The sequence below is a fragment of the Indicator indicator genome, chromosome 16, assembly GCF_027791375.1.
Source record: "Indicator indicator isolate 239-I01 chromosome 16, UM_Iind_1.1, whole genome shotgun sequence".
NCBI classification, from domain to species: Eukaryota; Metazoa; Chordata; class Aves; order Piciformes; family Indicatoridae; genus Indicator; species Indicator indicator.
This window is the reverse complement of record NC_072025.1, coordinates 19,441,230-19,457,139: the sequence shown is the minus strand read 5'-3', so window position 1 is coordinate 19,457,139 and position 15,910 is coordinate 19,441,230. Positions and strand designations below refer to the sequence as shown.

Sequence of the window (15,910 nt, the reverse complement as noted above, 5' to 3'; positions counted from 1 at the left end):
GACACAATGAGTGCTGGGGGCCGTTCAGGGACCTGTGAGTGGGAGCTGCCCTTGCCCAGGGCTGACCCAATGCCTGCTTCCCTAGAGCCATGACCCTCTTTGGGTCCTCTTCTTTTCCTTCTGCTCATGACGTTGTGACAACAAGGGTTTCACTGACATGTTTATTGCTTGGCCACTTAATGAACCTCTTCTAATTTCTAACAGGCTGTCCAGGACAGTGCTGGAGCCACCACCCCTGGGGGTGTTCCAGCAGCCTGTGGACCTGGCGCTTAGGGACATGGTTTAGTGTTGACCCTGCAGTGCTGGGTAGAAGGTTGGACTGGATGAGCTTGGAGGTCTCTTCCAACCAGATCTATTCTGTTATTGGAGGTCACTTCCACCCCTTAACATTCTGGGATTCATCTCTTCAGTCACTTGCTCTGCACACAAGAAGTTACCTTTTCATCACTGGGGGTTGTAAATCAGTGAGTGACATTAAACACTTAGGGTGGTTCTCCACGCAGTGATTACTTCCCTGCTCTGCAAGCTGTGCTGTAATTTGCCCCATCCATCCAAATCCAAGTCATATTTTGATTAAATGAATACCTTTTTTTTGTCAGTTTATGTTGCTCCAGCTTTCACTCAGAGTACACTTGCTCCTGTGACGTGCTAGTGTGCTTTTAAGGATTTTAGTGGGATTTATCTATGCACAGATAAATACACACACACACATAGAGTCACTTACAGCAAAAGGAAGAAAATGTAATTGCAACTTTCAGAGAAAACACACAGAATGTTTTGACAGGCACTTGAAAATTGATTTATTTTATTTGTATTTCCCTCCCCCTCCCCCTCCCCCCATAAAATATTCAGGAAATAGTCATGTTAACAGCCATGTAAAAATTTCTTCCCTGCTGGGAACTGATAGATGCTACAAGTACCAAATGGATTCATCTGAAAACAGCAGCTGACTGTTTCACAGGTGAAATGTCATTAAGTGCCTACAACAGGAACACAGAAAGGTATCAGGGGATCTCTTGTACCACAGGCAGTGGTGGCAGCTTTGCTATGTCCTGTGTTATGGTTGGGGTTGTTTTGCAAGGTGATGCCATCTCCTTAGGGCACAGCAAATGGTTGCTGTTTTCCCTCTTTCCTCTGCTTACCCAGAAGGAATGAATCATAGAATGGCTCAAGTTGGAAGAGACCTCAGAGATCATCTATTCCAAGTATGCTGCCATGGGCAGGGACACTTCTCAGCTAGACTCAGCTGCTCAAGGCCACATCCAGCCTGGCCTTCAATACCCCCAGGGAGGAAGCAGCCACAGCCTCTCTGGGCAGCCTATTCCAGAGTCTCACCATCCTAGTACTGAAGAACTTCTTCCTAAGCTCCAGTCTAACCCTGCTCTCCCTCAGCTTCAAACCATTCCCCCTTGTCCTGTCTCTAGACATCCTCATGAAAAATCCGTCTGCAGCCTTCTTGTAGCAGAGTCAAGGGGCAGAATCCCCTCTCTTGCCCTGCTCAGATGCTCCTGGGTGCTAGCTCTTTCTGACACAAAGAATCCTTTTAACCTCTGCTTGAGTTCTGAAGGAGGATGAAGGTGGTGTTCATGTTTGTGCCAGCCCTCCATGCTAACTGTTTTTCATCTGTGGTAAACTACTAAAATCCATCCTTGCTCTTCCTGACAGACAAATTTTAGGAGACAGGGAGAGCATAATGAAATATTTGCTGTTCTTCCTGAAACATCTGGCAGGGCTTTGGCAAGATGAAAGAATTAGCAAGAGTTGCCACTGCTGTGCTGTAGCTGACATTTTTCTGTGTCCTTAATGGAGTCCAAAGCATATGCAAGTGAGCTGCATAACGAATGAGGTTAAGCAAGGCTTTGGATTTGGTTCCATATGGTGTTAAAAACATAAATGATCAGACTGTTTTGAAATCTATCGGACACAAGTGTTCAGATTTGTTTTATCTGAGTCTCATCAGGCCTGAGAGAAAAGATTTTGGGTGAGGGCAGAGCCTGAAGCTTTAACCCAGATCTATGATCAGTTACCTGTGATCACACAGACTCCATCAGATGCTTCCACTATAAACCTAGCTTCAATTTGCTTTAGAGGCAAGATAGATTTCTTTGACCTTGCCTTATCTGCTTTTTATTCTTATGGGTACACACCCCCAAAGTCTCTTTCCTAATTATGGTATCAACCAAACAGCCTTGTTCTCTGCAGGAAAGGATGAGAGAACCCAAGTTTCATGTTAGCCTCAGAACTTCTCATGCTACAGGAAGTTTCTTGGATCAGTTGTGGTGAACACCCCTAGAATGAGATGTGTGCAGAACTTTCAGAGGATTCATTTCAAGAGCTCTATGATGACATTATTAATTATATGATTCTATGGTCCTGCTCTGACAGGTGGGTTGCACCTGCAGATCTCCAGATGTCCCTCCCAACCCCTGACATCCTGTGATCCTGTGAACATAAGACCTTGTAAGAACTAAGTTACTTTGACAAGTGGCCATGGTGACTGATGGCCATCAGCTAGAACCTCTTAGGCTTCAGTGCTTTTCCATCAGGTTTGTCTAAAATTAATGGGCTTCAGTGTGCTCCAGAAGCTGTTTTCAGTCATCTTTAAAATGAGGTTTGTCTGAAGGCTTTTCATAAAAGTAGCATTTGGTGGTAAAGCAGCTGTTGAACATGGGTACCATACACTCTTCCATCTCTGGACATTCAAGAGCCAGAATAATTCTTTTTACCAGAGCTCAATACTCTTAACCATGATCATTGTTTACCCATGTGAAGGCACTTGATTGTGGAAGCAAACACTGCTATGGACAAGGGTTCCTCAAACAATCATTCCTTACTTTAGAAGGCACAGGAGTGAGTCAGGTTCATGTGGAATAAGAATACATCCAAATTTTCTTACTGAGAATAGAAAATCTTAACTTTTGCCACACTCCTGCTTTCAGCATCCAGTTGAAGTTCTCAAACAGCTGAGAATCACAGAATCAAAGAATCATGGAATGGCTTAGGCTGGAAGTGATCTCAGATGTCATCTACTCCAATCCTCCTGCCATGGGCAGGGTCATCTCTCAGCTGGACTTGGCTGCTCAAGGCCTCATCCAATCTGCACTGCAACACCTCCAGGCAGGAGGCAGCCACAGCCTCCCTGGGCAGCCTATTCCAGAGTCTCACTACCCTCATACTGAAGAATTTCTTCCTAAGATCCACTCTAGCCCTGCTCTCCCTCATCTTCAAACCATTTCTCCTTGCCCTATTGCTAGACACCCTTATGAAAAGTCCCTCTCCAGCCTTCCTGTAGGATTCCTTGTTGGCCATCCTAATATATCTCAAGTCTTAATCAGATGGTCTAAGTCTCCCTTCAGATGACCTGCTGCTTTGCCAACTCTCACCTGAAGACTAGAGTCAAAGGACTGCCCAGGTCAGTAGGCAGCTCTTCCCCTGAGGTTGGTTCCACTTGAATGCAATAGCATCAAGGTTCAGTGATCATCTATTGTCATCTTTCAGCTAGCTGTGGGAGTGTCTCCTGAGACCTTCTGTGTCTTGTAATGAAAGTTGTGCTCTGAATACAGAGCAAACCATGTAATTGTGTGCTGTGTGGGTGTCTGAGTGCATGCTTATACACCAATATGTGTGTCTGTTATTTACCTACCTGTGAGGAAAGATAAATAAGGGATGGTGATCTGCTTTGTCTGCTTGTACAGAGATATTTCTGTGTTTCCATACACACATCTATCACAGATAGCTGCTTAGAAACATCAGCCTGGTTATCAGCTAAAAATAGATTTTCACAAAGAAAAGCCAGCAACCAAGAGGTTTCTTTCTCCTCCAAGGGTGGTTGGAATTTAATCATGTAGAGCAGTTATTAGTTGAGGCAGGTAGTTAGATGTCTGTCTGTCATCTGCTGCTCAAACAAATCTTTTCTTGCATAGGTATCTGCTCTTGTGACAACCCCACCACAAATACTGCCTCCAGTTCTGGGGTCCCCAGCACAAGAAGGACACAGAGCTGTTGGGGTGGGTCCAGAGGAAACTGCAAAGATGATCCAAGGGCTGGAGCACCTCTGCTATAAGGACAGACTAGGGGAGCTGGGGGTGTGCAGCCTGGAGAAGAGAAGACTCCAGGGGCACCTTAGAGCTGCCTTCTAATAGCTGAAGGGATCCTCCAGGAAGGCTACAGAGGGACTTTTCCTGAGGGTGTCTAGAGACAGGACAAGGGGGAATGGTTTGAAGCTGAGGCAGAGCAGGGTTAGACTGGAGCTGAGGAAGAAGTTCTTCAGCAGGAGGGTGGTGAGACTCTGGAATAGGCTGCCCAGGAAGGCTGTGGCTGCCTCCTGCTTGGGAGTGTTGAGTGCCAGGTCGGTTGAGGTCTTGAGCAGCTGAGTCTAGTTGAGAGGTGTCCCTGCCCATGGTGGGGAGGTTGGAGGAGATGATCTCTGAGGTCCCTTCCAACCTGAGCCATTCACTGAGTTGCCTGAGCCCAGAAACACCCTGCATGTAAAACTGCTATGCACCTGAAACACAGACTAGACATTTCTTGGCCATCTTAAAACATGCTGCTTTCAAAATCCCAGATCCTTAAGGATGCTCAGAGAGAACTAAGGGATATGTACATATGGAATTTGGACTCTTGAAATTAAATACATAGAACCAATTACAAGCCTTGGATGAAGTCAGTGGGATTATAGGAAGGAGCACCAAGGGAAAGAGGAACCCAGGAGAACCTGCATCCCTGTGCATTATTCATCCTCAGCAGTACAAATTTTCAGCATCTAAGCCAAAATCTTTCCACATTTCTTTCCCCCCTACAGTGCCAATGTCTGAATTACTGGAAACACCCAAAAGCAATTGCAGGGATTCCAATAATCACCCTGTGTTAGTGTGGCTGCACTGCTAAGTCTCATCAATAACATGGTTACCATTTTGAGAAGAAATTGCTAGAGACTCTGTGAGAAAAGCTCCCAAACACTTTCAGAATCATATTTTTCAGCAGCTCTTACATTATTCAGTGTCCTGATGAGCTCCAGTAGTCTCAGTGAATACCTTCCCATACAGGAGGGCTTGGCTGTTCATATTTCCACAGGAAGCTTAAGCTTTACAGAATCACAAAATCAACCAGGTTAGAAAAGACCTCAGAGCTCATCAAGTCCAACCTATCACCTAACACCTCCTGACAACTAAACCATGGCTCCAAGCTTTTTTTGAACACCTCCAGGGATGCCAACCCCACCACTTCCCTGGGCAGCACATTTCATGGCCAATCTTTCTGTGAAGAACTTTTCTAAGCTCAAGCCTAAGCTTCCCCCTGCACAGCTTGAGATTGTGTCCTCTTGTTCTCTTGCTGGTTGCCTGGGGGAAGAGACCTGGCTGCAACCTCCCTTCAGGTAGTTGTAGAAAGCAGTAAGGTCTCCCTTGAGCCTCCTCCAGGCTTTAGGAAGCTGATGTCTGTTTTGGAGGCATTTCTTTTGTTTCTTAGCCTAAACCCAAGGCACTGATGGTGCTGCCTGGTGGATGGGTTTTTATCCCATCTATTTTCTGTCACCCATCTTTTTGTTTCTTGTGTTCATCTTTGATTTGTACTCAATGACACACAACCACAATGGACCAGACTTTAAACCACTGACTGTTAGTTGCTTCACTGGAGCTGGCCATGAATTTCTCTTCAGCGTGACTGCAACATCTAGCCCAAACCATACCAATGAGATGTCTCACAGGTACCCCTGGGTAGAAACCTCCTCATTTATTTCAACAGCAAATACGGCTTGTGTTGCCTGAGTGCTGGCCCTGAGCTGATGCTGTGTGATATTGTTCCCTAAAATAATGATAATATGGATCTAAAAGGCAAGATCAGACACTCTGACAGGCCCAGTCTCCCAAGAGTGCCTGAATATATCATGATTCTACTCATAAAGGTCTTCAACTTGCTTAAAAGTTAGGGTCCAGGGTTTGAGCTCTGGTGTCCAGGAGTTTGGCTCCCATCTCAAGAAGCTAATGATGAGGCACCCAGGTCTCAAGTTTTCTTCAGGGATGTCTCATTGCCAAGGAATTCACACAGAAGGCTGTGCTGGATGGCAGCTGACTGTTCAAGCAAGTATCCTTCCCATGGGAGAACAATGCCTCCATTCCCTACCTCCATTGCCTACTAACCTACCTTTCCCAGAGAGGTCCAAGCTGTACCAGAGATGTTGTAATTCACCTGAATGCAGTTCTTCAGTCATCCAAGGCTTTCCCATTTCCCACTGTGCAATGGGAGCTGTGTGTTCAACATCTCCTCTGCTCTTACAGCACTTATCAGCCATCTTCTCACCAATAACAAGAATGGAAACTGCCATTCCTGAGAAGGCTCTTGAAGGGAGATCCTCCTAAATGCAAGTAAAATGCTGCCCATGGCTGAACTGTTGCAAGCCTGAATGAACATTAGGGGACAGCATTGGCCAGGAGTCTGCCTGTTTCTTGCTCTTCATGCTCTCCCTTTATCTGCAGGTTGTCTTCCATCCCCTCTAAATGATGAAGCCCATCTTGCTCTTTACTTATCTAACTGGTGCACCAGACATTCATTTTTAATCTGGCCAAATCAGTTATAAATATTACTGCCTACAGGTACCTTGGGAACTCCTGAAAATCTAATTAGGATGAGTCAAGCAATGAATTACACCTTTGTCTTGGCTGTTTGCAGCAGGAATAAAAACAAAAACAACCAACCACCTGCACTCAAAACAACAAGACCAAGCATCTCTCAGGCTTAGCAAAGAGAACTCTTCAAAGCAGTGTTTAACCATGTTCCTTTTGTTCATGACAGGATGGACCATGGTGGGCTGAAAGCCAGGCCAGCTGACATTGCCTTGGGCTTAGCACACCTTTTCTCAGGAGATCATAGCATGGTTTGGGTTGGAGGAGACCTCCAAAGGTCATCTAGTCCAACCCCCCCACAGTCAATAGGGATATTCTCCACTAGAGCAGGCTGCTCAGAGCCTTGTTGAGCCTGACTTTGAATATCTCCAGAGATGGGATCTCAACTATCTCCCTGGGCAACATGCTGCAGTGTTCTACCAACCTCCTGGTGCAAAACTTACTCCTCACATCCAGTCTAAATCTTCTCTTCTGTGATTTCAAACAATTACCCTTCTTCATCTCACTTCAGACCTCTTGAAACAGTCTCTGCAGCCTTCTTGTAGGCCTCCTTCAGATACTGGAAGGATGCAGAAGTCCTTTGCAAAGAGTTTTTGGAGAGGGAGCCTGCAAAGTTCCTGTCATCACTGTTTACTGTGTAGCAGCAAAGGAGGTGAACACAAGGGTTCTTTAAGCTGGAGCCATCTTGCATCAGTATCTAACTGATCCCATCCTTTGGCAAGCTCAGGGACTAGACAGAGCCTGGTCTGACTTTCCTCAGGCAGCAGGAGAAGTCAGGCTGCTGCCTGGGGAGCTCCTGAACTGCAGAAATGAAATTATAAAGTCGTTACGAGGCATACACCACACCTTGTACCGAGTAAATCACCACACAAAGGGCAGACTAAAGACCTTCTTTGTTGGCATCCTGTTGCTGTAGCATATTTCTTACAGGTCTAAGTATCTGAAAGCATCATAGTTGTTTCATTTATGTCCTAAAATACTACTTTATGAAGCCATTAAAGGCAGAGTTGTACCCTGGGATAACTGCAAATGCGGCCACTTAAGATTCATTTTAGATTCATTACGAGACTTCAGAAGCAGGGTTCCTGTAAAATACTTTTAATAAAACATATGGATTCCTCAAAAGCAAAACTGCACCAGACCACACAACCCCTTTGGATTCAGTGATGTAGGTGGAATTTTAATGTCAACAAAGTAAAAAAAAAAAAAAAAAGCAACGCAATCTCAATTCACTGCAGAGAGGGCAGCAGATCTTTAAATGCTGCAGGACATTTCACTTCCCAGCAGGTCTATCACTGTTGGTAAAAGTTTGCTGCAAAAGAATTGGAGATTTTCCCCTCTGTGCAGGTGCTAACTGTGGTCAGGGGACTTGTTGGGGTCTTCAATCCCTACATGAGTGGAGAAAAAACACACTCCTCTTTCAGGAGAGTGTTGTAACTGCTGAGAGCTTGGCCTGTTTAGGTTGGACATAAAACTTTTTGGTTTCTCTTCTGGGGAAAAGGACCTGGGTGGACAACAGGATGACCATAAACCAGCAATGTGCCCTCGTGGCCAAGAAGGCAAGTGGCATCCTGGAGTGGATTAGAAGAGCTGTGGTTAGTAGGTCCAGTGAGGTTCTCCTTCCCCTCTACTCTGCCCTGGTGAGGCTGCACCTGGAATATCGTGTCCATTTCTGGGCCCCTCAGTTCAAAAAGACCTCAGGGAACTGCTTGAGAATCCAGCACAGAGCCACAAAGCTGCTGTAGGCAGTGGAACATCTCCCTGTGAGGACAGGCTGAGGGATTTGGAGCTCTTGAGCTTGGAGCAGAGGAGCCTGAGGGGTGCCCTCATTCCTGGTGATCAAGATGTGCAGGGCAGTGTTGGGAGGATGGAGCCAGGCTCTGCTCAGGGATGTCCAACGACAGGACAAGGGGCAGTGGGGGCAAGCTGGAGCAGAGGAGGTGCCACAGGAACAGAAGGAAAAGCTTTGTCACTGTGAGGGTGACAGGATCCTGGAGCAGGCTGCCCAGGGAGGTTGTGGAGTCTCCTCTGGAGACATTCAAAACCCTTCTGGATGCCTTCCTGTGTGAGCTGCTCTAGGTGATCCTGCTCTGATGGGACTGACTGATCTTTCAAGGTCTTTTCCACCCCCTGGTGCTTTGTGATTCTGTGACTGTGATTCTCACAGTGAAATGCCTGAAATCTTGACAATTTCAAGACAGCCCTTTCCTGCCTTCTGTAGTCTATGAAGTATAGCAGAGACGTACTTGGCTCACTGTACACAGCTGCATCTCTGCCTTGGGCATCTTGAAAAGGATTGGGGCATCTCATGATGGAGAGAAGGTTTAAGGAAAAGAGAAAATAAGGTTACAGACAGTGTGATTATGCAGCTATTGGGATGCTATTTATCACTGCAGAGAGATGAAGACATGTTTACTAGTTTGTTGACACATTCTTCACCAGGGAGTCATCAGCATGTCTGTGACCAGCAGTGGTCCCTAGACTTAAGTATTTTTTCTCCTTTTATTTTTGGTGTGAAGCATTTATCCACTCAATTCCACTTTCACTCTGGCAAGCCTGCAGCAAATTTCACAAGACCAACATGGGAACGAAAAAAAAAAAGGGTGAATGCTACATTTCCTTCTCTGATGCACTGCAACTGTGAGGCTTGTCAAGTGAAGGTCAAGCAGCAGCTCAGAACAATGGTCACAGATTCCCTAAGAGGGACAGTTGTCAGTGCCTGTTCTTTCCAGCAGGGAAAATAAATAAATAAATAAATAAATAAATAAATAAATAAATAAATAAATAAATAAATAAAGCACCTTCTATTTTGAGCCAGCCAGTAGAACAGGGAGTGAGTGACCTGCCACACAAGCAAAATATGAGTGAAAAATAGCAAGAAATTATTTAAGAAATCTCTAGTTTTTCTCCATGCCCTGGAAGACTAAGCACAAGGGAAGGAGAATTGTGGATGGAAGAGAAATCACCAGCCCTCCTCATGTCCAGCATGTAGCTAGAACTAAAGCCTGGCATAGAATCACAGAGTTGTTTGGGTTGGAAAAGAACTCTTAATATCATGTAGTCCAACCACTGACCTAACACCACTTTGTCCTTTCTTATGTGTTGTTCACAGAATCACAGAATTGTCAGGGTTAGAGAGAACCTCAAGGATCACCCAGTTCCAGCCCCTCTGCCATGGGCAGGGACACTTTCCACTAGATCAGGTTGCTCACAGCCACATCCAGCCTGGCCTTGAAAACATCCAGGGATGAGGCTTTTACCACCTCTTTGGGCAACCTGTTCTGATGTCTCACCATCCTTATAGTGAAGAACTTATTCCTAATATCTAATCTAAATCTCCCCTCCTCTAGCTTGGACCCATTCCATTCACTCCCTGACACCTTAAAAAGTCCCTCCCCAGCTTTCTTGTAGCCCTTTTCAGATACTGGAAGGCCACAAGAAGGTCACCTTGGAGCCTTCTCTTCTCCAGACTGAACAGCCCCAACTCTCTCAGTCTGTGCCCATAGGAGAGGAGCTCCAGCCCTCTGATCATCCTCATGGCCCTACTCTGGACACACTCCAGCACATCCAGATTTTCCTGTAATAAGGACTCCAGAACTGGATGCAGTGCTCCAGGTGGGGTCCCACAAGAGCAGTGTAGAGGGGGAGAATCACCTCCCTCAACCTACTGGCCACACTTCTCTTGATGCAGCCCAAGATACAGTTGGCATTCTGGGCTGCAAGTGCACACTGGCAGCTCAGCAGAAAAGGTTTCTGCCCAGCTGTGCCCTAACAGGTAGGCTGATGTAGATGAAGGGGTTGCAGCAAGCACCTGAAAGAAATAGTTTCCAGTCTTATTAGAATCATAGAATCAGTCAGGATTGGAAGGGACTACAAGGATCAGCCAGTTCCAACCCCCCTGCCACGGGCAGGGACACCTCACACTACAGCAGCCTGGCCAAAGCCAGAGAGCTTCAATTATGCCAATATTCAAGGAGGGACTGGGCTGCCTTTTTTTTTTTTTTCCTCTTGTTAAATCAGCATAAAACAAAACAAAACAAAAACAAACAAACAAAAAAAACGCACACCAGAATTTTTTTACAGGGTATCAAAGCCTGCTTGCTCTCCAAACCCAAGCAAACACACACACACACCCCCACATCAAAAAGGAGAACTAATTAAGATCAAGTCATACCAATAAACATGCAAATGAAAAAAAAAAATCAAACAAAGGAATTCTGTTTCTCACATCATAAAGTTGTAAATTGCTGCTGTGGCTCCCATCAGCTGCAGTAGATGAGGACTTACACAGCCATAGGTTCTGAATTGAGTAGAGCACCCCACATGTGCCCATGCTTGATGGTGATAGCTGGGGGACTGTTGGCTGTAGATATCTTACCAGCCTGCCCTCCCTTTCTTGTGTGCTGTGCTCTCATGCAGTGATATTCACAGGCTGTGTTTGTTTTGGAGGTCTTTAATGTAGTGTCACTGGTTTTTCCTGGCATTCTGGTCTGGGTCAGGAATAGTGTGGCCAGCAGGAGCAGGGAAGTCATTCTGCCCTGTACTCAGCACTGGTCAGGCCACACCTTGAGTACTGTGACCAGTTCTGGACCCCTCAATTCAAGAAAGATGTTGAGATGCTGGAATGTGTCCAGAGAAGGGCAACAGAGCTGGTAAGGGATGTGGAGCACAAATCCTATGAGGAGAGGTTGAGGAAGCTGGGGGTGTTTAACCTGGAGAAGAGGAGGCTCAGGGGAGACCTCATTGCTGTCTACAACTACCTGAAGGGAGGTTGTAGCCAGGTGGGGATTGGTCTCTTCTCCCAGGCAACCAGCACCAGAACAAGAGGACACAGTCTCAAGCTGTGCCAGGGGAAGTTTAGGCTTGAGCTTAGAAAGAAGTTCTTCACAGAGAGAGAGAGACTGCCCATTGGAATGTGCTGCCCAGGGAGGTGGTGGAGTTGGCATCCCTGGAGGTGCTTAAGAAAAGCCTGGATGAGGCACTTGGTGCCATGGTTTGGTTAATTAGTTATGGTTTGGGTGATCAGTTGGACTTGATGGTCTTGGAGGTCTCTTCCAACATGGTGGATTCTGTGTGATTGATTCTGGTTTTGCTCATCATTTACTCTCTGTAAAACGACACCATTGGTCTGTGGGAAATCTGTTGCATGTCCCTTGAGGGTTCATTTCCTTTTTATATGGATGAGGCCTTGAGCAGCTGAGTCTAGTTGAGAGGTGTCCCTGCCCATGGTGGGTAGGTTGGAGGAGATGAGCTCTGAGGTCCCTTCCAACCTGAGCCATTCTGTGATTCTATGGTTGGTAGCTTTCGGTAGTGCAATTAAAAACCTTTCAGCTTTTACATCACTAGTGTGATTGCTGCCTGTGTTGGCAGCTAAAGGAAACTGGTTCAGTTTCTTTGCTGTTTGGTAGCTCATTATGTAATTTGTGGTGGTGGCATTGATCCAGTGGCTATCAGTACAAATTGGAGAAGCTGCTACTGGGGTCACTGTTAATTGACTTGCTTGTTCACTGGCACAGCAAAGGAGCAAAGGGTAGAACCAGCTTGGAAGAAAGCCTTCTTTCCTGACCTCTAAACATGCTTTAGGCACATCATCACTTGTGAGGATCTCTCCCTGCAGTATATCTGCCCAAGTGTTCAGTTGTCATGGTCTTGGTATTTTGATGTATGTAGGCAACAAAGAAAAGCTTTTGAAGTCCATTACAAAGGTTTTATGCACAAACCCTTTTTCCTGAAGAGCATCCATTCAGTGTTCAGTGTAAGGAAAGGCAGTGAAGTGTTTTTCATTCTCTGCTTGTTTTGTCTTCTAGATTTCCCTTCCTTAGTAAAATGCCTTTGTGTTAGAAGCTAGAAATGCTTTATTCCTTTTTTTTTTTTTTTGTCAGAAATTCAGTCTTAAAATTATCTGTTACCAAAAAAAAATTAAAAAATCAGGAAGTCTGTTACTGAGTTTCCCAGCTTTAAGTAATAATAGAGACTTCATCTTTTAGACCATTGTCCTGTTAATGCAAATGTTTGACCTTCAGTCTCTTGTTTGCCAACTGAATCATTCCATCCATGAAATCTTAGTAAGGAGGGTGGCAGCTATGCCCTGTCCCAGTGATGTTGGCAGCTCCTTCCAAACACACAAGTGCAATATTTAAAGTAGGAATGCTTTGGTCCTTTATTTTTTGGTTGCAAAGCCTCAGGAGCAGAGCTTATACAAGCAAAATCTAGTTCCCTTGAGTTTAGTCAGCTTTGAACATCATCACAGGGGCTTGATATCATGGCAATTCATGGGGTTGTATATAAGGAAAATTAGAAATCAAACCCACTGCCCAGGCTCAGCAGAGAGCACTGCTTGTTGTTGTTGTTTGTGCTGGGAGGATTGTCCTGCCTGGTTTGTTTTGTTTCATGTCACACACTCAATTTCAGTACGAGTTCTTCTTGACCCAGATTTCTGAGCAGACTGAAGCTGAGCCAGAGACTGTAAAAGTGCATAATTATTCTTTTATTTGTTTTTAAGCTGTACAGCTCTATTAAGCTTTCAGAGAATCCTTTATAGCCAGGCTTTGAAGTAAACTAAGCCAGAGATCAGGCAGAGAAGGAGAAGTGGGTTGACACTGCTTGTTTCTGCTTGCAGCAGTCTGTATACAGTTAAGATCTGCAGTCTCCAAGCTAGGAAAATCTTACTCCTTCTTTGGAGTGCAGAAGAGGAAAGGGATCAATACATCCAAAAGCAATACTTTACACCTTTGGTATGTGCTGAAACCTCAGCTGCTGGCAGTGCTGTGAAACAGCTGAGAGCTGGAAGATTACTGACATGTAAATGAGCAGACCACACATTAAAGCTGTGTATGCTCCATCTGCCAAGCCATTCCTTCCTCTCAACTTGGGACAAATTAGAAGCTCTGGCCCAGAGGTGGAAGATTATTATTCCTTTCCCAGTTCCCCAAAGCAATATGTTTGAGTCTGATTGAAAACATTGACCTGGAGGTAGAAAACAGTGTCATCCATCCTCTGGCCCAGGCAGCACTGAAGTCACAGCCTTCTTTCTGCTCTCAGAAGGTGACCCAGCTGCCCTGCTGGGCTAGGAGCCAGAAAAGACCTAGGCAGCTAGGTAAGAGAAAGACCCTGTCCTCTAGAGCCAGCTAGCCTCCTGGTTACAATCCTGCTGTAAATATTGCCTTAGGCTGGCCTAACACAGTGGGGTTTGAAAGTGGGCACATCAAAAAAGCCTGAAAGCATTCCTGTCAGGAAATGGCAGGAGGCTAAAGTGGCATAACCAGCTTCTTGAGTTCCAGAGAGTGTAACTGCAGAGTATCTACTCAGCCATTCAGACTTGCCTCTGAATTTAGCCCCTTGAGAAGTCAGCTTAGTCCAAGCTTTTCCATGTTCCTTCCCAAACCAACTACTCCTTGCATTTCTGCTGTCCTTGGTGACAGCCTGCTTGAAGCCTCGAGACCCTCCATTTCTTGTTTGTGCTGCCTCATGTTAGCAGTGCTCTGAGCTTGCACAGAACAAGAGGAAAAGCTGCCAAAGCACTTCAACCACCTGGATTAATTAGGTCTTGCACTAAATGTGGAACTACAGTGAGGTGGATGATGATTAAACCAGCAGCCTTCTGGAAAGTGAATACCTCTTCCTCTACCATATTTCAGCATCTCTAACCTTGTGAGTGCCTCAGGGTGGTGTCTGCATATGAAGCACCCTGTTTCTGTGGAATTAGAAGCAATGCCAGTGCTAACAATCAAACCAGGTTTCTCCTGTCATCGAGGAGAGTACCACTCTGCATTTTACAGCTGGCAAAACAGACACAAAGGCAGGCAGGATTCTGCTTAGTGCCACCTTGTGCCTTATTAGCAAAGGCAGGGTTGATCCCAGGAAACACATTTCCCTGTTGCTTCTCCTTCCCCTAGAAAGCACACCCTCCTTTGATGACATCCAGTCTCTCTTGTGATTTCTCTGCAGACGCTGCAGCAGCAGCAGCCTGGAGACCGACGATGAACCTCCTTGTGCGGAAGAAATCGATTATGATGCTGACAGTTGTTCTGATGGTGAAGAGGACTTCTCAGAGCTAGACCAAGAGATCCAGGAGTGCCTTTCATGGGTGGAAGGAGAGAGAGAAGATGAGGGTGCAACCATGGGACAGACATGCAGCTCCAAGGCTCTCAGGGGGATCTACATTGCTGGCCAACCAGCACCCAGCAGTGCAGCTCTGCCTCTGCATTCGGCAGCACTTGGGGTGTACAGTGGGTTTGAGAGCAGCCCTGTCTGAACGAGGCTTTGTCTTGCAGAGCAGTAAACAAAGGGGTTGCTGCTCATGTTTGCCTGTTTGCCAGCTTCAGCATCCTTCCCAGATGTGTTGCTCTGGTTCTGAACAGAAAACTGATCATATGTTGGTGTAATTTGTATACATACAGGTATTGAGAAGGGCTCCTTATGCTTTGGACACAAGGCAGGGCGAGGGGGCACTGGCCAAGATGGTGCTTGGTGAGAACATCATCCATTCCTAGGCACAATCCCATCCCACTGCTCCATACAAACTGACCTGAGGAATGGTATTCTGAGACCGAGGAACCAGAGACAATTCTCCTTTTCCTAGTTTAGGTTCTTATTTTTGGAGGCAGCCTTTGCCTGGAGGAGTGACAGTTGCTGATACCTTTGGCACCCATTTCTCTCAAGCTGTAGAGCACCTGTCTGATTTCTGTGTGAGCAGAATTTTTGCCCTGTATTCAACAGGTTGAGTCAGGCTGTGCATGCTTCTGAGCTGGTCAGATCTCAGCATCGCTGTGGGAAAACCAGTGTGCCATAGTAAGGAAAGTGCCAGTGACAAGAGGGAGTGGACCTCTGGAAACCTGGTTTGATTCTCCTCCTTGCTGCACAGGAATGAACCAGTGCAACATAATCTCAGTTATGTCACCTCATGCTTCAACTGAGGAGCTCAAGTGTAAATATTTTCTTTGTTAGACATCCTTCCAATGAGGAGAGTACAAGGAAAACCATTCATCCTGGGGAACTAGAGCTGATGTTTTAATGGATTTGAGTCATTTTAAGGAGCAAAATCATGTTTCTTTGAGGTAGTCAAGGGTCCCCCAGTATGCTGTCAATAGATTAGTGATGGTGGCAATACCCAAGAGTGAATTTAGTCTAAGGATCAGTCCAGTGACTGCTTAATCTTTGTTAGTTTTACTATGATGCCACTGATGAAACCTAGCTCATGGGACAGGACCCCATTGTGCCAGACAGTAATACAGCAGCAGACATTACTGGTAGGTTATGTACAGGACATATTCTACCACTGACCTCCATAA

General features: G+C 45.8%; 1 protein-coding gene across 1 annotated transcript in view; it reads left to right on the top strand.

Annotated features, from left to right (window-relative positions):
• Nucleotides 1-14,874, top strand: part of AGBL1 (AGBL carboxypeptidase 1) — a 302,915-nt gene extending 288,041 nt beyond the window's left edge. Inside the window, exon 23 of the mRNA XM_054387749.1 lies at nt 14,568-14,874. Within this exon, the coding sequence (XP_054243724.1) occupies nt 14,568-14,874 (307 nt within the window). The remainder of the gene's footprint in view (nt 1-14,567) is intronic.
• Nucleotides 14,875-15,910: the final 1,036 nt, after the last annotated feature.